This window comes from Sinocyclocheilus anshuiensis, unplaced genomic scaffold (assembly GCF_001515605.1).
Source record: "Sinocyclocheilus anshuiensis isolate Anshui unplaced genomic scaffold, SAMN03320099.WGS_v1.1 scaffold199, whole genome shotgun sequence".
Taxonomy (NCBI): domain Eukaryota; kingdom Metazoa; phylum Chordata; class Actinopteri; order Cypriniformes; family Cyprinidae; genus Sinocyclocheilus; species Sinocyclocheilus anshuiensis.
Window position 1 is genome coordinate 2,656,314 of NW_015552582.1, and position 24,173 is coordinate 2,680,486.

The 24,173-nt window shown below is 36.4% G+C and overlaps 1 protein-coding gene across 1 annotated transcript in view; it reads right to left on the reverse strand.

The window, feature by feature from the left end:
* The window catches only part of LOC107665302 (GDP-mannose 4,6 dehydratase-like), a 74,085-nt gene that overhangs the window by 16,344 nt on the left and 33,568 nt on the right, over positions 1-24,173 (reverse strand). Inside the window, exon 7 of the mRNA XM_016456128.1 lies at positions 22,722-22,849. Coding sequence (XP_016311614.1) covers positions 22,722-22,849 — 128 coding nt within the window. The remainder of the gene's footprint in view (positions 1-22,721; positions 22,850-24,173) is intronic.

Sequence of the window (24,173 nt, forward strand, 5' to 3'; positions counted from 1 at the left end):
TGGGAAGATTTGCATAACGCCGCCCAAATGTTCACGCAAAGAAAGAAGGCGTAACTTTTATTCTCACTGTAGTATTGTTGCCGCCGCCATATCCTGAAGATGCTGTGTGCTTCGTTGTGAAAGCGAAACTACTTTGTTTGGTCTTCCAAAAGAGGACGATATCCGCTTCGTCATGCCTAGAGCTGATCCATGCTGGTCGCTGAGGGAATACAACAGTATGGTGAGGGGCGTAACATTTCAGTCTCACGCTTGAGGTATTCGGCCAATCACAATGCACTGGATAGCTGGCCAATCACAGCACACCTCGCTTTTTCAGACCGATGAGCTTTGTAAAAATCGACGCGTTTCAAAAAGGTGGGGCACAGAGGAGAAACAATAATGTACAGTATGTGGAAAATAATGTGTTTTTTAAACCTTAAACCGCATAAACACAGTTCATTACACCAAATACACAAAATACTGCTCTTTTTAGCAGCATCATATGACCCCTTTAAAGGAACAGTTTACACAGTTGTTTACACAATATTTTCAGTATTTACTTGTACTGTCAATGAAACAAAAACGGATCCGCTTGATCTGATAAATTAGGTCAATAATATTAATAGCTTTGTAAATAAATGTGATTTGATCTGACTAGAAAAAGTAATAAAAAATTCAAGTGATTCATGAATAAAACAAAAAAAGGCAATACAATTTTTTTTTAATTATAAGTCTGACTTAAAGGGACAGTTCACCCAAAAATTCTGTCATTTTTTTTACTGCCTTCATGTCATTCCAAAACTGTGGAACATAAAACGAGATATTTTGAAGAATATTTAAACTGTTTTTGCCCATATAATGAAAGTCTATGAGGTCCAAAACAACACTGGACCCAACTGACTTTTATTGTATGTAGAAAAAAAAAACTTTTTTTTGGTTCCCAAACATCTTTTTTGTGTGTGTGTGTGTGTATTTCACAGAAGAAAGAAGGTCATACAGGCTTCTTAAGTCCAGCGCCAGGACTTAGGTCACTTTCCTACAACACTGACCTAACAATAATTATCCACTGATTCAGGACCTGTGCATGGATTGGTAAACACACGCATACATCTGTTTAACTGATCACTTTAAAGCTCAGCGAATGGGTCACAGAGGTAGAGCAAAATGTGAGGTTCAAGAACAGTTTCCTTCTCTAGTGAATCAAGGCATTCCAAAAATGACATGTACGCCAGTTTGTTTTGAATCTGTGTCAGTGTTCCTTCTGCCATCCGTCCATGCAAGCAAACATAAATTTGGATGAGAGAGAGGTGAGTTTCAAAGAAGGTGAAAGAGAAAACAAAGGATTAACTGTGATGACATCCTCTTCTCTGCTTCAATGACTCTTTTGTTTTTATGCATCTGGGTGTGTGTGACTATATTTCCCCGCAGGCGCTTTTGAATTAAATATCTTGAAATATTCAAGTCATTTTAAGTTTTGGAATGGTAAATTATGACATATATTATGCAATCACTGGTCATATGACCGTACGCATCCAATCACAATTCTCAAACAAATTTACATTACCTGGGTGGCTAATTTTAAAAAGGGGAAATATGATGAACATTTACGTAATTACACTACCAGTCAAAAGCCTGAACACTCCTACTCATCCTTCATTACTACTGTTTTTCCACAGTTTAGAACAAAAAACAAACAAAAAAAAGTAAATGTCATACTAATTGAAGTATGGGAATTATGTAGTAAAACCAATTATGATGTTAAAATTCTTCAAAGCAGCCTTCCTTGGTCTAGATCACAGTTCTGTAAATGTCATGCATTTAAAAAATGTGTTTCGTAAAGAAATTCATACATAGGCAGAATTTAAATGAAATCTAAGCCTTTAGATCAAATAACTTTAAGATCACGAGAATCAAATTTAGTCCAAAATTGTGTGTGTTCAAACTTTGGACTGGTAGTGTATAAAAATGTATACATGCTACTGTATATTTATAATATAGTCATAATTGTGTAAAAAAAAAAAAAAAAGGTAAAACCAAAGACGAAAGTTAAGTAAAGAAGCTTTACAAAAAAAGTTAAAAAATTAAAAATTAAAAGTAAAAAGTACAATATAAAGTAAAAGTTAAACTAAAAAGTGAAATACAAAGTACAATGGTAAAGTAAAAACTGAAGAAAAACATTAAATTAAAAAAGTTGTGTATTCTTTTTAAAACTTGATAGTTTTATTAACCTTGTTATATTATTATTTACAAGAAAAAATTAAAATGTATCTTTCTTTAAAAAACAAACAAAAACAAATTCCTCTCATTTATGACGTAACCTTTTGGCTATTCACATTTGTTTTAAGTTTGTTACTCTGCAATAAACAAACCTTCAGTTCTCTCTATAACACTAAATCTAGTTCAACCAAACACGCATTTACGATTGCAACACAAAAAAAGTAAAAAAAAAAAAGGCCAAAAATACCCACACACTCCAGCTAAATTTATGCCATGTAAAGAATTCCTTGCATAAGAACTGTATAAGTCATTCAGGTAGATTCTGCCCTGTATTAATATAACTATTCATAACTGTCCACCGGGAAGGGCACGCACACATACACAGCCTGGAACAGACTCTTTAGCTCCAGGAGTCATTGGTTTAGAAGGGTGCCTGTTTTTAAAAGCCTATTTTTATTTTTGGAGCTGCTGAAAGTTTAAATACTCCCCTCTACCCACCACAACACACACACAGACACAGTCTTTTTTGTATGGAGCACAGAAGTACTCTGTTTAAGGCAGGTGGTTTGAATTAGGCAGAGACAGGCTGTCATATGGTGACACTTACTCACATACACATACACTGAATGAGAAAGAGAGTGAGAGTGTGAAAGAACAGACAAAGAGAGAGAGAGTTAGCACTGACCACTAAATGACTGAGTGAGAGAGACGATGAGAGTGTGTTTTTCACTGCGGATCACCTGGTTACTTCATTAATGTTATTTTAAATGGACTTTTCCACACAGCTCAAGTTACTTGTGCCGGCCAACACAAAACACACAGTTTACATGGACATCAGTAATCTAATTATTTACCTTACTCTAAATAAGCCAATAATTATGATTATGGTGTTTACCTGAGTTGCTTTTAGAATATTCCTTTCATGTTCCCGTTTTACATGTTATAGTACATAGATCGATTAATGGCACACGTCATTACGTCCCCACGTGACGCCATCCGACGTCCCCTCCTGAATTTCACGTATAAACATATAGTTCGTCTTCGTGATGATGCCATATACAGTTTTGGGTGTTTAATTTTAAATTTTATGAAAGCTTCAAGTGCAGTTAATTATTTATACGTGCATACAGACAACGGCGGGTGTTGAAGCTCTTTTATTTGCCGTCAAACGGTTGAGCACTGCCGTGTGTGTATCCTGTCGCAAAAAGTCCTACACGACGGTAATAATGTGATTAATGCCGAGTTCACACTGCACGATTTTCAAACTCGTCGGAGCGCCGTTGTTTTCACACTGCGTGACTATCTGGGGTAGCATTCAGTTGCTGCTGTGTTCACATTGCACGATGGATCGGCGACAGGGGGTTTCACACTGCATGACTTTACAATAGGAAGAATTGCCGACAGCTCGGTCTGGTCCGCAAACTACGTTTCACAACAAAACACATGCGAGAAGTGATAAGGAAATAACGCTAAAATATTCTGGTCTATAACTCCTCCCCGAACTTCCCTCTGCCCTGTATCTTGGTCTCTCATTGGCTGTAGGTCATCGCCGATGTAGTTTTCAGTCAGAAATCATTTCACACAGCGTGATTGTGAATCGCCGACAGCTCCAGATATTTAGCATGCCAAATATTTCACGGGCGTTGGCGACGTGTCTGCGATTCCCTCAGATCGTGTCTTTGATAATTCACACTGCGTGATTATCACTCGCGTGAACGAGCATCGATTTGCCTCCGATTTCGGGCATTTGTCGGCGATTTCGCAAAACCTGTCGGCGAGTGAAAAATCGGGCTAAAATCGTGCAGTGTGAACTCGGCATAAGGTGTGTACATGTCTTTACTGCACTTCAATAATGCGACTAAAATATAGGAATACTCCACATATCTTAATTCGATTTCTGTTTACTTCGATTATGATTTAAGCCGGATTAAGGTAATCAAAAATATCTGTTTACATGGTCGATTCTTAATTAGAGTATTGTCTTAATCGTATTAAAATCGGAGTATTGTTGTCCATGTAAACGTACTCACTGATTCACAGAGTTCACCATTACACACCTCAAATAACATGGAATAGTTCCAGTCAGACCATCTGAGCTGATGCACCACTGGATCTGTTTGATGGTCCATACCAGAATGTCTCCTAAAGCGACATTGCGCCAAATTATTATAATTATTATATATATTTTTAAAAATATATTTTTTATCAATTTACAATTTTATAAATTATTTTGAAAAAATACCTGTTTAAGTATGTCCCAAGAGGCACGCTGGGAATCACTGTCCTATAGTAGATTTGAGTGGTACGCTTTTCACTATCATTGAGGCTGAAGAGCCAAACTGTAGATTGTTATATCGATCATGAAAATGACTGACCAGTAGAGACAGGAAGAAACTATAATTTAATCTGATGGAAGATAAAAACCGGTTACAGATGCAGTTTATTGACTGGAACTCATATGCATCCAGACAGTGAAACGTGTGTGTGTGTGTGTGTGTGTGTGTGTGTGTGAGAAAGAGAGAGCAGTCAAGATGGTTATCAGGGCCGTTTAGCCCCTCGTTGAGAGCAGATTGGTTACAAATTGGAAAATGAGGAACAGGTGTGTGAGCAGGGACACACACTCCCATACACATCTATTAGCAGTGCACACAACTTCTGTGACCACAGAAATTCTTCAAGCGGGAAAACAGAAGAGTTCAACATTGCCTTCTATAAATGTTCGCAATAAACACAGATGCGACGACTTCCTCTCTCTGTTCTTCTGCTGTCTGTTTCACAGGTGGCTTCATTTTGTGTGGTCATATAAAAGTGAAAGGTCAAGCTGTAACACTGTCGGGAATTTTCTTACACATTAAGACACCTTTAATTGTATTTGTGTGTGTGTAAGACAGATAGAATGCACATTTATGTGGCCAAGCCTTCTGCTCAATGAACACTTGGTGTGAGAGAATGTGTGTGAGACAGAGTGATGACAGTAGTATTTGTGGAGGCATGCCGTGTTGGCGAATCTTACTGCTGATGCTTTCCCCAGGTGAGTTTTTACTGCCTGGAGTACAATGAACAAAGAGAGGTGTGTGTATGTGGATCAGTTCTTTTCTTGCCTGTCTTAGCACTGTCACAAAGATAGACAGAAGGATCTGCCTTCACTCGGTCTGAGGTGCAGAAAAATCAGTCCTGTAGCATAGAGGTCTCTGCAAAAGCGCATTTAAAAAAGCAGCAAAGCAAAAGATTTGATTTGAAATCTGATATGAACCAAGAAAATACATCAAAACAACAAATGGACAAAAATGAAGCCAGAATTATGGATATGTCAGGATGGTCAACTAGTTGTCCACTAACCAACAAGTCAATTAATGAGAAAGATTTCTTGAAATCGCTTTAAATGGGAAATTGGAGAAACCTCTTCTCAAAGAAAATTTTAGCATGCTGAAACTGTTCAAAAAAAAAAAAAAAAAAAAGAAATCAGCAATTGAAAACAAATTGACTGTCTTCATCAAATTTCAAGACAATTATTGTAAGATTAAATTTTAGAGTTTTTTTGCACATCTAATCAGAAAGCTATGTATTTTTTCTATATAGCCTATATTTTATATATAATTGTATATATCTTCCTAAATATTTGTAACCACAGTTATGATACAATATGTGACCCATGCTGGCAAAATGAGTCAGAATGCACATGAGCTGATTTTGAGCTACAGGCAAAAAAGTGAGGAAAAAAAAAAAAAAGTCAATTTTGGTCGAATTTGAGGTTTTCACAAAAATGAGTTCATTAATCCCTCGTCTAGCGATCCCAATGCTCCAAATAGTAATTAAACACCTAAAATGATCTTTATTTCTATGTTTTCTGAGAGGTGTACCTTTTTCACTGCTCGCTTCTTGACGACTGGTACTTCCCCCTCAGCACAAGTTTGGTATAGTTGTAAAGCACAGCATTCCAGCTTTGTGAATATTCATAGCAAATTCTTGATGGTATGAGTCTGAACCAGTGAAATGTGATGTTCAAACCCATGCTGATGTAAACAAAGCGATCGTGCTGACTGACACATCAGAAGCGTACACACAAAAAAGCGTCTCTCAGACAGTGCACGATCCCGTATACATATACAATTACAGTATTTCAAAATATCTGACTTGGCGAGTATTCACGCAAACATAATCTGTTAAGTGAACATTTGGTTAACTGTTGGGGAAAAACATCTGATGTGTAACATTATATTAGATCCGTGCATTACAGTAGGCCTTAATATGCAGGCTGTCGGTCTCATTAATGTTAATCTAACAATAAAAAGAAAAGCGGGAATCACTCGCTGTTCTCGATTTAACTGCTTTTGTAGTTTTAATAATCAGTTTATTTGTAATGAATATACTAAATATATTTTTACATTTAATTGGCCTATTTGTTTTTCTTACTTGAATGCTTATGTTTAGATGTAAGATTAAAAAAGTAATGCACTATTTAATTTGTTTCTTTCTTATATTATATTTGTTCTACTGTTTATTAGCATCTTTTTGTTCAAATTTTTAGTAACAAAGATAAAAAAATAGCTATACTGTGATTATTAATATAGTAATTATTATTAAGAAAAGAAGTGGAGGAAAAGATGCAACGTTGCTAGGTGATTCTGCTTTGGAACCTTCAGAAAACTTTATCAATTTTTTTTATATTTATCAAAATATAACCCGTAATATTTTAGTAGTATAATGCATTATAACGCTATTATTTAGAAGCACAGATATTACAAATGCATCATGAATATCTTCATAATGCATACTTTATAGAAAGAGTTACCAACTGTTGATATTCTAAAATCATTCAGTTGATATGGGAGAGATATTAAAACAAACCTATCATAGACATGGCTTTCACTGAAGAAAAAAAAGTAAACAACAACACCGTAAGGAAAGATTGTAATGCATCATCTATATGCACATTTTCCTTAATTTTTTGTAGTTTTTGCCTTACATGTTAAACTTCTTAGCTAGTGCTATCAGTGACGCTAGATCCAATCCAAACCATCTGATGACATTATGGTGATTATTATTATGATGTAAGAGTTTGTGTAATGAATCAGTGAATTTGCAAGCTGGCACGTGTCTATATCAGGTTAAATGAATGCACGGTGGTGAGTGTGTGGCCATTAAACTCTGTAATCTTTTTGAAAGGCACAATTAAACTGTTTATCTAAACATACACATACAGACAGTGTAATCATCTCACATGACCAACAATCAGGCTTAAACAAACATCGGCAGACATCCACAAGTCCGAACCTCTAATCTCCAGAGTCCAGATTAGCGGTGATATTCACAACACAAAGGAAGCCCTCTAAAGGAAATAAGAGGAAGAGAGAATGAAAGGTGTTGGTTTCAGGTGTTTATGCAGGTAGGGAGGAAGCCAGTTCCTGCCGAATGTTTGAAAGAGGCCAAAACACATCACCAACCAATAAACTGTCAAATTCTTTGTCTGAAGAATAAGGAAGAGAGGACAAAAGCCTCGTCAGTGTTTTGCGCTTGGCCCGAGGTGCTGGCAGCGGTGGAGGTATGTACAGAATGTGCTGTTTTGATAACTGTTAAAGATCACCACTGCCTGAACCTCGGATACCTGTTTGTTTAATTCGGCTTTAATATCTGCAGCGGTTCTATACTAGATCTGATTTCATTTGAGGAGGATGGGTGGAGTTAGACACCCGATCTGGGATGGTTTAACCTCTTTGTCAGTCTATTTCAAATATACAGCTTAAAACCTAATTAAAACCTTATTAGCTTGGGAAAAAAAACAGCGCAACTACAATAAGGTGTGCGCACACAAGTATGGCTGCTCCTCTGGACTCCTGCAGACTCCAATGAAATCGGAGAACTAAAAAGAAACAAAACAAACCATAATAAAGCGCTCTCCTCTGGTGGTGTTTTTGTAAAATATGCTGACAATTCCCAGGGTCACTCAGACCACCCCTGAGATCGTCATGTGTGTATTAAAAAGTGTTTAAGAGTGAAAGTGAGTCATCAGGGAAATGCGTGGTGTGTTTATGTGAACATAGCGGCTTAGTGCATGTGTGTTTGTGCACCACAAGGAGCATATTTCACTCTAATTCATAATTTTGTAAGATTCGGCATTTTAAAAAGTCTTTTCAAAAATGATGACAAGCATTAATGAAACATTTGTGTGTGTGTGTGTGTGTGTGTGTGGGTTTGATGGAATCCAACCATTTAAACAAAATGGACATCATCAAAGAGAATCGGCTGTTAAGCATTACCACAGATAATCATCAGTGTCAAGCACACCATTTTACAAAACACCTCAAGGTTATTCCTCAAAATGTGTGTGTGTGTATGTATGTGAGTGATGAGAATAAACTAAAAATATGAAAAAGGGATGCACTGATATCGAAATTTTCAGATACAATAGATGATTTGTTTTTAAAACAAAAACAAAAAGCATGGCCATTATTCATTTTGCCATTCAGACCCCATAAAATCATGTGCTTCAAAATAAAATCAGACATCAAAACCTTACAATTTTAAGAAGAAAAGATGAGAAATATGGATCTTTTACTGTTTGGGGAAAAGTATACTGCTCGAATGGAAAAAAAATAAGATAATAATAATAATAATAATAAAATTGTGATGATGTTAATAAAAGTTACTAACGGTATTGATATTGGATACGGAAATATTGTGCATCCTTAATAAATACCCATTTGTGTGACTATGAATGTATTGTGAACTATGAGGTTGTGTGTCAGGAATGCTGGGTAAAATTTTACTCTCCACTTTTATATCGCTGTTGATCATGGAAAGCTGGGATTCAGTTATTCTATATTCCCTGGGTGTGCATATGTGGATGTGTATCTCAGAAGCTCATGTATGCCTAATAAAATTCAATATTCTTTTTTTTTAGATCGCAATGTAAAAGAACAGATTTTATCTTTCATTGAAAACATTTCTAAAGTCAACAGGTAATACCACAAGACACATGTTTATTTAAAAAGGCTGCCAAAAAAGAACAAACCACATGAAACCTTCAGCTTTGGTCTGAAACTCTGATTTAAGAATGATTTGAAAATAGTTGTTAATGCCAAATAACCATTAAAATTCCTAAAGAGAGGAAGTTTGGTCACAGCGCTGAAAGTCTGTTGGCAAAATGTTCTGACATTGCGGAGCCATTTAAACTCACATTCCTGCCTAGGCAAACCTCCATCCCAACAATCTGAACACAGAAAGGAAATACCATATCTACCAACATATAAACACACACACACACACACACACACACACACAAGCCCACCACTCTCTACTCACCTAGTGAGACATAAACAAACACATTCAATGAAACATCCAACCTCATGAACGTACAGCGATATACAGGTGCGCACAAAAACACACAGACATCAGTTAGAAATATATGAAGTTATAATGAAATACATTTTTTTCATATTGGATTTGAAAGCCCTGAAATCAGAATCATATGTTGCAATTTCAGCGAGACAGACTGTGATATGTTCAACCTGTAGGGAGGTGTGTGTGAGTCAGTAGTCAGACTGTCTGTGTGTGTGTGTGTGTGTGTGTGTGTGTGTGTGGAGGGTAGGAGGAGAAATACCAGAGTGTACGCATAGTAGAGGCTATAGATTACGAGCGTGATGGTGTGTGTGATTCTTCAACACCTGTACTGCATAAATTCTGAGCTACGGCAGCAGTACAACACAATTCTAATAACACAGAGCAAGAGTCAGCTACTGTAAAGATTATAACAAGACCCAGCTGTGTGTGTGTGTGTGTGTGTGTATATAGAGTGTTCAGGCTTCCTGCACACCCCACATGGTTTGTGTGATCAGGTTTTGATTGTGTTTGGCTACGTAGCCTGAAATGAGGCAAATTACTTTTTGATTAAACACTGCAAAGAAAAAAAAGGCCATAGAACATAATGTACAGAGCCGTTACGGAGAAACTTATGATGATAATGATAACAAACATGAAGTTTAGATGCAATAAATCTACAAAACATGGATTCTCTGCATTAAAAAAGCCCAGATTGTATATTTGCAAACATTGTTGACAGTTAAATAATTAATGAATTGTGATTGATAAAACGGCATTTTCAAAGTAAATATTCTACATGGCAAGTAAAAATAATGTCAATGCAAATGTATCCAGGTGTAAAATATATATCATATATGTTGAAAATGTAGAAATCATTTAAAGGTTTTAACTAAAGATTAGCCATGAAATAACAAACAATTTCCCCCCCAAAATGGTAGCTGTGGGGTAAAATTCATATTTATCCCATGACGTGACACTGCTTACCCCTAACAAGGGTCAGGTTGTGTGACTCGACTTTAGAGAAATATTTCTTTGGCCCTATGTTATAAGCTTTCTTCAAATTTTAGTTGAGAGCAGACATCCTGAACTATAATTAGGTATGCAAGTTTTACCTCTTCCTTCTTCTTGCCTAGAGAACAACTTAAGTGAATTGTGGCACAGCTTACCCTACTTCCCCCTACAGCCAAAACACACACACACACACACACACACTCTAAATATGAAAACTTCTACCTGGTTGGTTATTATAAAAATATGAATTAACTGCAAGCTAAATTTTGGAAAGGAGATTATGATTTTTTAAATTAAATTGGCTTTATCTTCATATTTATCCCATGACACGACACTGCTTACCCCTCACAAGGGGCAGATTGTGTGACTCGACTTTAGAGAAATTCTATATTATATGGCCCTATGTTATAAGCTTTCTTCAAATTTCAGTGAAAGCAGACATCCTGAACTATAATTAGCTATGCAAGTTTTGCCTCTTCCTTCTTGCCTAGAGAACAGCTTAAGTGAAATGTGGCTTAGCTTACCCCACTCCCCCATAGCTCATATATATACACACACACTCACGAAGATATCTAGATAACACATTCACACAAACACTCACACTCTTGTTCTAAATTACCTCTCCTCCTCCTAAAAGCCAGCACTTCCTGTAGAGACAGGAATCACTCACTCAGTCAAGCAGCCAGTCTCTACTGATTTCCTGAGATTTAAACCGAGGAACCATTCAGGCCATTTACACAAAATGTTAGCATTCTCTCACTCCCTCTCTCTATCACACACACTTTTACACAATAATGAAGTGTATTGGTGTGACAACGCTCCTGTCAAATAGTGATTCAATAACTACTTTATCTTCATCCAGAAGAGGAACATATTAGTCAACATCCCAACAAACCCACAGAAAAACAACATTCTATTTCCCTCATGTCATAGCTGATAATGTCCAGATTACGTATGTGTGTGAGAGCATTCATTTCGCATGAACATATTTTTTGGCCGTTCAAATATGATATGATGTTAAATCAATATGGTAAAGCTTATGAGAGAAAAATTCAGAGTGTGGTTGACTGTAAGGCTACAAACTATAAAATGTTTAATTGCATAATAAATTAGGGATTCTTTAATCTGCTCTGTGGATGAATTTACAAGTAATCAAGGATCCTGCCACCCACCAAAGTGCACAGCCATGCCCCCACACCCACCGTTCAGGTTTAATGGGCAGAGCAGTGTTTGACCTTTCACCCCTAAAACCTAAAGCAGCAACTTTGACCATTAAACAGTCCCTCCAAGCCTATTATCCAATCAAACGCATCAGCACGCACATCTGGATACTGCATGAGTGTGTAATGTAAGTGTAGAGATGATTAATGTGGGGGGTGCATGGCAGACTGCAGTGTCATGCTCTAGTTTCAACTGGCTGAACCAGACCCTTCAAACTACCGTTTATCATGGCCAGTGTCTGTGTGGATCAACTGTTTTTCATTCAATGTCTGTGTGTGTTCGCACATGTGGACTGGTGAATAAAAAAATGAGAATGTATGAAATTATACAAAAACAAGAAAAAAAAATCGATCGATAGATAGATAGATAGAATTACATGAACAAATGGATTGACAGACAGACAAACAGTTAAACATAGATGAATGGAAAGAAAGAGAGAGAGATAGATAGACAAACAGATAGAACTACATGGACACAACTGATAGATAGACAAATAGCTAGACAGACAAATAAATAGAGAGAAAGACATATAGACACAGACAGATCGACAAAAGGAGAGATATAGACAGACAGATAAATAGACAGACAGACAGACAGACAGACGGAGGGATGGATCAGACCAAAGGACAGAGATAGACAGACAGACAGAGATAGACAGACAGATAAACATATAGATAGATAGGCAGACAGACCAAAAGACAGAGAGATAGATAGACAGAGAGAGAAAAAGATAGACAAATATATAGACAAATAGACAGACAGACGACAGACAGATAGATAGATAGGCAGACAGACCAAAGGACAGAGAGAGACAGATAGACAGAGCAAAACAGAGAAATATATACAGACAGACAGATGTGCAGAAGTGTGTGCGTATGCATGATTTAACGTGGAGGTTTAGGAGTCTGCGTGGAGCTCAAAATGGGTCCTGTTTCTCCGGGTAGAGCCGTATTTGTTATTTCTATTATTTAAGACAAATGTAAAAGGCAAGAGACAAACAGTGGTGCACCTGTGAAATGTGGCCCCAGGGAAACACATGGCTCCTCAACTATTTCCTGGCCCTAAGGGAGGGGCAAAGCAGAACCAGATGAGGAGGTGACTGGATCGGCCAGGTCAGATCGGGTTGGATAAGGACATACGTGTATGAAAGTGTGTTTGTGTGTACGCACATATAGTAAGGCTATCGTGTTCACTTCCCAAGCAACTCCACTAGGACTATTGAACCCAGACGTGCAACAAACTCCTAACAACCTATTCGTGCACACAAAGGTGACGAAAGATGACGGGGTCCTGAAAGCATCATTTAAAACATGTCAGTTAAGTGTGTGAGATGCTCCATTAGATACAGTGGGTGAGAAGGTAAGAAAACTCATTAAGTCACTTATCACCTCGTTATATACACACACGGGCACTCAAAGGATGGCCAGTTACATTAGCCTGTGATCACCAAAAGGATGCTTTTGAATTCTCGAGGCGGGCACACTGACAGACATATAGCAGAGCTTGATATTACCCACATGTATAAATTCATTTGCGCACAAGCACGTTTACACACACACACACACACACACACACACACACACACACACACACACACACACAAAAACGCATAGTTTGATGGCAGCCTGCGTCCGTCACACCATCAGATTTTTGGATAAATAGCAAACGTGGTCACGTATTGCTATGGAAACTCTATTCTTCGCTAAAACCAGCGCCTGTCATCACAAAGATTACCACAGCTGACTGATGACCCAACAGCAGACTGTGTAAATGTGGACAGCACACACACACACTCTCAAAGGAGAAAGCTGAGCTCTCCTGTTTTGGTGAGTGTGGGCTGATCGGCAAGAGCTACTACAGATTTATTACATTCTACATTTGTTCACCAGATTATAGAAATTACACACATGCACACAGCTCTGGGTAACACACACACAAATGTTTGTTTTTGTATTTTTTATATAATAATATAATATAATATAAAAATATTAAAATGGACAAGATTTGTTTGAAAGAGAAAACATTTGCAACATTATAAATGTATTTACTGTCACTTTTGAACAACTGAATGCATCCTTGCAAACCTAAAATATTAATTTCTTAAAAAGAAAAACCTTTTACTGACACCAAACATTTGAGCGGTAGACGATATTACTCACTGTTTATAAAGAAAGTAGTATTAATAAATACTACTTCACATACTAATTTCAAAAAGTAGTATGTAGTAAACAGTACTTATAGGCAGTAAGCAGTATACTTATCTTCCATTCTCAACAGACAGACAGGTCAAGAGCTCAGTACACACACACTATGTTCCTTCACTGTTTCCGAAATGATGTGTTACAGCTGTACACTTTTCTCTGCATACAGATGCCATTTGGCAAAAGGTCTCTTTCTCTTGACCACAGACTCTCTCTCACACACACACACACACACACACACACACACACACACACAATCTCTCTTCTGTGTCACTTGTTCCCCCAGTCTTTTTAAAGCAAAACTCAGCAAGAGTGACTTTGTGTGTATGTGTGTCCATGTGACATATGCTGCCCTACCAACTGTTGTTTTAACTGGCAAACCCCAACATTACAAAAGCAAAGTGCCTGTGTGCACTTACGGTTTTCCATCCAATAATGTACAGCATAAATGGTCTTTCCTGCTTATTAATAATTCATGACAGAAATAAAAATAGTGTGTGTGCATATGAGACTCTGGATAAATAAATCATGAAACAGGTGTGACAGATACTGAAACATCTGTCAGCTTTACAGGACAAAACTGAAGACAGAAGCAAAAAAAAAGAGAGTCAGAAAGAGAGAGAGAGACAGAAAGCAAATATGAATTATTTATGAGTGGAATAACATGACAGATGTGGGATATTTTCATTTCCAGTAAGTAAATGCAACTCACAAACACACACACACACACACACACACACTAGAACTTTGCATCACTTCAAACGGTGCGGTCTGGACTTCCTCTCACGCTCTAATGGACAAACAAGGTCTGTCTTGAGTCTTGAGTCTCACATACAAACACACACTCACACCTGCACTGCTGTGGGACTCAAATTGATTTATTTATACATGTTTCATGTCACTTTTTTGTCATTTTATAGTCTAATTCCCATGACAGTGATACAGGAACACAGTATGAACATGATTGTCATTGACACTAACCAAAAAACCCCAAATTTCTGACTTTATAAATAGGAAGAAATTTAAATTTATTGTAAAACTCATGTACAGACTTAAAAGGATAGTTCACCCAAAAATGAAAATTTTGTCATCATTACTCACCATCATGTCATGCCAAACCTCTATGACTTTGTGTTTCTTTTCCTACAATGAAAGTCAATGGTCTCCAAAACAACAACATTAGACCCCACTCACTTTTATTGTATTGACAAAAAAAAAAACCCACCATAATATTTTAAAAAATATCTTCTTTTGTGTTCCACAGAAGAAAGAGGGTCATACAGGTTTGAAACGATGACAGAATTTTCATTTTTGGGTGAAATATCCCTTTAACTGTAGTCACAGCAGTGTGTATTATTATTAAAATCTGTCTTTATAGCGAAAACTGTGTACCTTTGTTTAACGGCAAACACAAAGCAAACACACAGAAACTTAAACACAGCTTTTTTTGGATTAACGTTGCGGTAACGTTGTATCACGGTTAGACCCGGCGGTGTGGAAAACTGGTGCGCTAACATGGAGGAAAGTGGGAAAATGTGGGCTGTTGCAAACCATGGTACACAGTCATGAATGGCACAACACACACGCACACACCCCTCGTTACTTTCTGCGGTGAGTCAACAGAGGGTTAGATTTACTTATTTGGTCTCGATGTTGCAAAAGACAAAAACTCGGGCTCTTATTATAGAAGCTGTCAGGGGAAATATGTGACTCCACTGAATAATGGAGTGTGAATAAATATGCATGTGTGTGTGTGTGTGTGTGTGCGTGTGTGAGTGTCTCTACTGTAATGACAGATTTTGGCTGCTGACTACGCAAGAGAAGAATGAAATGGACAGAAAATGGAGCGACATAGGAGGTCTGTAACTTAGTGAGAAAAGACAAGGTGAGAGGTGACGGAGGGGTCAGCCAGGTCTGGGATCAAGAGCATGTGGGTGTGACTCCACACTAAGAGAAAACAGATGTTAGCTGAGGGAGCCTGATATTACAGCGGCGTTATGGACGTGGTGAGTCTTCATATCTATTCCAGAGAATGAACAGACCGCAGACTATTAGACTGGATCCGTCCCTGGAGCCATTAATTCAAAAAGAAACGGTGCGTTTGTGCAAAAGAAGAAAGAGACACACAAGTTTTGTTCCAAAACCTAGTGAGCTGTCTTCCTGCCCACCGCCTACGTAGGCAACATTCTAACTGTAATGGAACCTCAGAAATTACCAATTTGGAACGCTCTATAAGGGTAGTACACAAATAGCACTCCGCATAGGAGACTAGACTTATAATTAAGAGTATGACGTTAGCATGTTGCTAAGCCAATTGTGAAATAGATAAACAATGATAAACAACAAACACGAAGATTGCATTTTAAATTTCACTTAGATTTGACATTTTTATTGTATATACACTAGCATTCAAAAGTCTGGGGTCATGAAGATTTTTATTTTTTGAAAGATTTAATACTTTTATTCAGCAAAGACGCATTAAACTGATCAAAAGTGAGAGCAAAGACATTTATAATTGTTACAAGATATTTTTTATTTCAAATAAATGCTGTTCTGTTAAACTTTGCATTACAATAATGCATTACGGTTTCCACAAACATATTAAAGAGCACGAACCACAGAAGAAACGTTTCCTGAGCACCAAGTCAGCATATTAGAATGATTTCTGAATGATCATGTGACTCGGAAGACTGAAGTAATGATGCTGAAAATTCAGCTTTGCCATCACAGGAATAAATTACATCTTAAAATAAATTAAAATGTATTTGTGATCAAATAAATGCAGCCTTGGTGAACATAAAAGACAAAAACATAAAAAACATTTTTTAAATAAAAATACCTTACCCCAATGTCTGATTTATTTTTTAACTGAACTTGTCGCAATGCATTCTGAGATTGCCTTCTTTGTTTAATGGGGTCATAGGATGCTACATGCACTTTTACAAGTTGTTTGAACTGAAATGTGTGTTGGCAGTGTGTGAGCAGAGCTCATTAACATTTAAAGGAAAATGCTACAAAAAAACAGCTTGATCTGGAAAGAGCTGTTTTGACAGGGTAAAAAATTTGGTTTTTTTACACTACCATTGAGAAATTTTAACCAAACTATGTTACAGACTTTTCATTAAGACCCTAAATAATCATATCAACTTGTGGAAAACGGGCATCCTATGACCCCTTTAAAAAAAGTAACTGACATTCTAAAGTCAAGAATCAGTGACAGTTTTGAATAAATATAGACTAAACATTTTTCGTGGCCTCATACTCATGATATAATATCCATCCCTGTTGATTCCTGCCCTTATATGTGATGCCACCTTAGAATTTGACCAAAATGAAGTATCTTTGGAGGAATCATGATTAAGAAACTGACCTTCGTAATAACCTTCGAGTCAGGAACGTGCCTAACATGCCTTAAAACGCTGCTTCCATAGTCAACTCACTAGGTTTTGGAACAAAGCCACAAAAAATATAAAAACACCCTGATAGACTGAATGCATATGAGCAACAGAAGAGCTTCTTAACTCGCTGAGGCTGTATTGGCATGTTTATTTTCTGTACTGCACTGCCAAAACACAGGCATGATAACAGAACAATGTGATAAAATTCATCTCTTTCATCCACTTTCTAAGATTCTCCTCCACTCAATAATTATTTTCCTCCTTTTGTTATCTCCCCTCTCCCTCTCCGTCATATCTTCAGCTCGGTGAGAGGCTGAAAGTTGAGGATTCTGGTTACAGAGGGCATGTGAAGAGGGGAAAAAAAAGGGAGAGAATGAAATGAGACCATCTGCTTTCATCCTCAACACAGCGGGGAAGATCTCAGCCATGTCAATCACACAGACAGCCAGCTGCCACACACACACAGATGCACAAACACACACATGCATGTCTCACGATGGAATAAACCCATATTCATCATCATCTCACACACGTCAAGGAGTCTACTAGTCGCTCACAAACACGTATGACCTTGTCTCCCCACAGAGAGCTTTACACAAGTTCAGGAATGCCCTGTGTTAAATGCTCAGCTAAATCAACCTTAAAATCAGCTCTTTCCCTAGATCACCTTAAATCAGCCCTTTCCCTAGATCACCTTAAATATTGTGGGTGTGTGTACGTGTGTGTATCTGTGTGTTAGCAGGTTTTAAAGCTTGTAGTCCAAGTTCTCCCTCATGAAATGAGGGAATGAATGTGCACGCACACACACACACACACACACACACACACACACACACACACACACACACATTAAGGTGGTCTCAGCTTGCAGCTGTGTTTATTTATTCTGCTGGATGCTGGCCACTGAAGTTTAAGGCCTCCACCTCCTACCCCCCCAAAAAAACAACAACACTCACACACAAAACCAGCCACTTCATACCAAATACCCCTCAGAGCACCAATTCCAACAAACCCCAACAACACCCGCTGCCTATCACAAAATATACCCAACTAGCATAAACTCTGACATTACAGCATTTGCATTAGGATTTTGGTTTTACTACTATTAATAATTAAACTACACTAATAGTTACTATGTTTATTCTGATATTAATACAAATAATAATGACAATAATAATATATCTGAAAAAACTATTATTAATTATACTTAAATATAAATACAAATATTTTCAATATTTATTATTATAGTAAAACTGTTTTATATATATATATATATATATATGGGTCATTCCTGTGGTTCAGTAACATTTCAACTTGGAATATATTATTTTTTTCAACTACATATAATTAATTTGCTAAATACCCCACATCATTAGGCACATATCAAACCTCCAGAAAATCATATTTTCCCACCTCAGGCATTAAAGACCTAAAGATTATTTTCATTAAATTATTGCATTAAAGATTATTATTATTATAATTTTTTTCATATTTAGACACCTTTTATTCTCAACCCCATAACGGACAAAATGGAATTGGTTTAAAAAGGATTTTACACAGAACTTATTATAAAACAAATCTACCTCCTGCTCATGTGTCCCTCATAAAAATGTAATGATAACAAATGTAACATTTATCATCATTTTCAAATTTGTATGTGTCTGAAGTTAAAAATTGTGTCTATGGTCTCTTTATTTTTGTAAAAACAAAAAAACAAACAAAAAAAAGTTTAATTTAGACGTTTAACCAAAACATCAATTTTACTGTTTTAGTCCTTAACGTGTCAGATGGCAATCAGTAAGAAATGATTTCATTCTTAATTTTCTTCCCTATTTTTTTTTCCAAAATTATTAATGTGACGATCGATACATTGTCTTCCATTTTATTGTTCAGTTTTGTTTCTCTCTCATATTGTCCCCTTCTTTCTGGGTCAGCATATCTGCATGCCCAGCATTGTCTTTCTGCTGCTAATGTGGGTGTGATTTCTGATGCTGAATGCTTGCCAAAGTTTAAGTGGACATATTACATCAAACATTCAAAAATATGAGTTGTCATGATTTTGGTAAGTATACAATGAACATTTTATATTCATAATATATTTATATAATTTTTAATACAAATTATTAATAAATGTAGTAAATAACTCAACCCTGTCACAAGTTTACGGGGTTTGAGACGGGCTTGTGGTTTTTCACACAAAATGGCCAGTGCTCCTCGTGTAGTGTAGGAGAGCAGTCCATATATAGCAGCAATAAAATAAGTACATTGTATATACTTGAGGATTAAAATAAAATATTGAAAAATAATATGTAATATGCCTCAAAAAATATTAGTTATTACAAATGGGGTTGAGTTGGGACATGACTTCAAAGTCTGTTTTTTATCAAATATCTTGCATTTTTTTTAGAAAAATATTTTTCACAAGGAACACAAATAAATACTTACATTATTGGCAAAACTATAGCCACTGTGCACATTTTGTTAATAATTTTCTAAGTACAAACTCAGGGAAGTGCCTCAGGGACATGACAAAATGTTTGGTGTAAGATAGAAATTAGACATTATTTTATGATAAAAATGATTTAAATGCAATAATTATCTTTATTTATTATAATGGGCATACCAAAGTATTGTTAAAAGTTTTTAATACTTCATTTTGGTGAACCACCACTTTAAAAAGTCTGAAGGACTGAAATATTACCGAATCCTAGGAATGACCCATATATACGTCTGCAACGGTCTTATGCTCAAAAAGGCTGCATTTATTTCAATAAAAGAAAGGTATTACTGTGAAATATTATTACAATTTAAAAATACTTTTCTATTTTAATATATTTTAAGATTTCATCCTGAAGTTGATACATATTTTTTCATACATATTTTATTTTTCTTAATGTATAGACAATTTAAAATAACAGCATTTATGTGAAACAGAAATGTAACAATAATATTATAAATGTCTTTACTGTCACTTTTGTCAATTTAACGTGTCCGTACATTTGCAAGCATGTATGTGTGAGTGAGTGTGTGTGTGTGTGAGTGTGCGTGTGCAGGGTCCAGATAAACCCTACATTGTTTGGTCCCCATGAGGAAAACAGCTTATAAATCACTAAAATGATACATATATTTTTTTGAAAATGTAAAAATTCAAAATGTTTTCCTCAGGTTTAGGGGTAGGGGATAGAATTTACAGTTTGTACAGTATAAAAATCATTATTTTCCCCCATAAAACATAAAAACCCAAAGTGTGTGTGTGTTATAAAACACGAATATCCTATTTGTTTGAAAAGTTCCAGCTGGTTTCCTAGTCTCCTCTGAAAACGATCTTTTTGGAAAATCCTATGCAGTCTTCGCACTACGGCCATGAAATAAGACTCTCTCGTTGTGATGGGTCATTGCAGGTACAGTTGGTTATCGAGCTAATGAGTGATTTGACTGGCCGTCGGGTTCTCATAAAGACCAGCATGATTCATCTCCAAGCTCTCTTTAGTACATGATTGGTCGGCGGTGAGGATGGATGCGTGAGGTGAGAACGAGGACAAAATCATTTTGTTGCTGGAGAAACAAAGCGATCTGAGGTGAAATCATCTAAAAAATAACAAAAACATCAGCAACCTCTAAGACCCCTTTGAGAGTTTCGCGCTATCAGCTCAGCCTGTGTGTTTTCACAGGAATCTTTGAACTTCACTTCATTTGCGCCCTGATTTTATGTACGTTTTTAGTGGAGGCCTGAAAGTCTGAATTCCATAAAACTATAAAGCTTCAAGTTTCTATCAGCTTATTAAGTCATACAAACAGCGGACCAATTAAAACTGTGCGCGGGTTCAAGAGTTTACACAAACATACACTGTTGATCTCCCACTGCCTCGACTACATGGAGTCATATCTGTACACTTATACTAAAAAGCACACACTTGGGCACACAGACATGCATAGAAAAGGCATTGATCTCACATAAACTACCGTTCAAAAGTTTTGGGCCGTTATGATTTATTAATGTTTTTGAAAGAAGTCTTTTTTGCCCACCAAGACTGCATTTATTTAATAAAAAACACAGTAATATTGTGAAAATTACAATTTAAAATAACTGTTCTCTATCTGAATATATTTTAAAATGCAATTTATTCCTGTGATGGCAAAGCTGAATTTTTAGCAGCCATTACTTCAGTTTTAAGTGTCACATGATCATTCAGAAATCAATGTAATATGCTGATTTGGTGTTTAAAATTATTAGTTTTTTTATTATCATCAATGTTGAAAACAGTTGTGCTGCTTAATATTTTTGTGGAACCAGTGATACATTTTTTTCAGGACTCAATAGAAAGTTAAAAATAACAGGAAACAGAAATCTTTTGTAACATTATAAATGTCTTTACTGTCACTTTTGGATCAATTTAATGCATTATTGCTAAATAAAACTATTAATTCATTTAAAATGAAATCTTACTGATGCCAAACTTTTGAACAGTAGTGTACACACATATCTGAGATAAAACTATATACAAGTTAAAACAGTAATAGTTACTGACATGTTCAAAAGTATGTCTACAGTGTGTGTTGCAACAAACTCATGCTGTCAAACACATCTCTCACTAAAGATTTCACAAAGACTCAAATAGCGTGTGGAAGAATCATGGAGTTGAGGCCTTCAAGAGGTGCAGGACAGAGATCAACAGTGCGAACAAAAGATGATTGACATACTGTCTGTCTGGAAAAATGTAATCCTATGAGTCTGACAAAGGATTTTTACATTTTTAGTTTGCCTGGAGGTAAAATACATGGAGTAGAATACATGGACTGTTTCTGTAGTGAACCGCACTGATCTACTCCATCTCCACACACATGCACGACTCTCACAAATATACACACGCTCACAGCTTTGGTCGATTTCCCGAAATCTGCCCCAGTCCTGAGCCACATAAACCTGGCTGCATGATTCAGCCGCCTGGAATACCAGCGTTCCCACAGGAAACCTGGAGCAGCTTACACATGCATGCACACACTCATACACACACACACACACACACACACAAACAAACCTAAAGCTCCCAATCTGGCAAAAACCTAAAGGAACACAGGTCTCTCTAATCCAATCTCAAACTAATCAGTATGTTGATCATCAATATTAATTTAAAACAATTGATTACATTAAATTAAAGTGATTCTAAATGAGCTTTGGTGTTAATGTTGGGAGTCCTGAAAGTGGCCTGACATTTCAAAACAAAATATAGGGCTGAAAATTCAATGTAGCACTCACTCTCATTCAGACAACGTGGCAATGGGTTGGTACACAATGTACCATGGAAGAAAACCGTGTAAAATATGTACATCCTCAACACAACTGAAGAATGAATGTGTGAGTGTGTTCAAGTACCTCCACATAATCTTTGGCATGGCCCCAGTCTCGCTTGGAGTCCAGATTCCCCAGGCTGAAGCACTGCAACTGCCCAAGATGGATCTTCGCCACAGAGCGACTGATCTTCCTAGTTACAAAATTTGAACCTGAAAAAACATGTACACACAGATTTGAAAAATTATTATGAAGCATTCACTCTCATTTTGTCTTTTTGCATCCTTTATTCTTTCCTTGTACCTGTCCATTTCATTCATTTTTGATCACCCCCCCCCCCCCCCCCAGGAGCAGCTTACACATGCATGCACACACTCATACACACACACACACACACACACACAAACAAACCTAAAGCTCCCAATCTGGCAAAAACCTAAAGGAACACAGGTCTCTCTAATCCAGGATAAACACGACAGCACGGTTGTGCACTGAGAGGGTAATTACAAGCAAATTGAAAAGAAAGTGCAAGGTCAAAATACATATTACATATGGCAGACCAAACTGAATGTACAGTTATAAATAGTTGTTGTAATAGTCGTAAATGAGAAAATAGAACTTTATACTCAGGCAAACTGATGAACAAACTTATTTCCATATTTCATTTAAACAGTAGGCCTGCTTTTATCATTACTAAAATTTTATATATACAGTATATAAGAGATACATAAAATTCCTCACCAGTCCCAAACTCATATAGCTTGAATTTTGAATGTTTTTGAAAGATGTCTCTTTTGCTTACCAAAAATACAGTAAAACAATAATATTGTGAAAAAGTATTACAATTTAAAATAAATGTTTTCAAATTTAATATACGTTTAAATGTAATTTATTTCTGTGATCAAAGCTGAATTTTCAGCAGCCATTACTCAAGTCTTCAGTGTTACATGATCCTTCAGAAATCATTATATTGTGATTGAGAAACATTTATTTTCACCAATGAAGCCACTACTAATGGAGCTGCTTTGGGATCCTCGATGGACTTGATTTAATTGGCAAAACTAATTTTAGTTGACAACGGCATAAACGGAGAGCAATAGCGATTTGCAAATTGCTACTCCACTGGAGAGAAATCATCATTTTTCAATAGGTTGCTGATGATTTCATGCACTGTCACTCTCATTTTGGATTTCAGTTTATCAGGAGCTTCATCATTTTTTTTATCAAGGATCTTCATCATAGCCAGCTGGCAGACACGTTGACATATTTATGGAGCAATAACGTGTGACAATGAATCCCTTTCTTAAAAAAGTAGCAACAGATGACACCTGAATTGATGTACTTTTTGTATCTATCATTACCACAAATAGTAATGCTTGGAAAAAAAACTAATAACTAAGAACGCAGACTTACCATTAAACAGGAATGCACATTAATTTATTTAAATGTATATAATAAAGATTTTATATATCTATATAAAAATGTGAAAATGTATGAATATACCGTATATATACTGTATATATTTATAAAGTTATA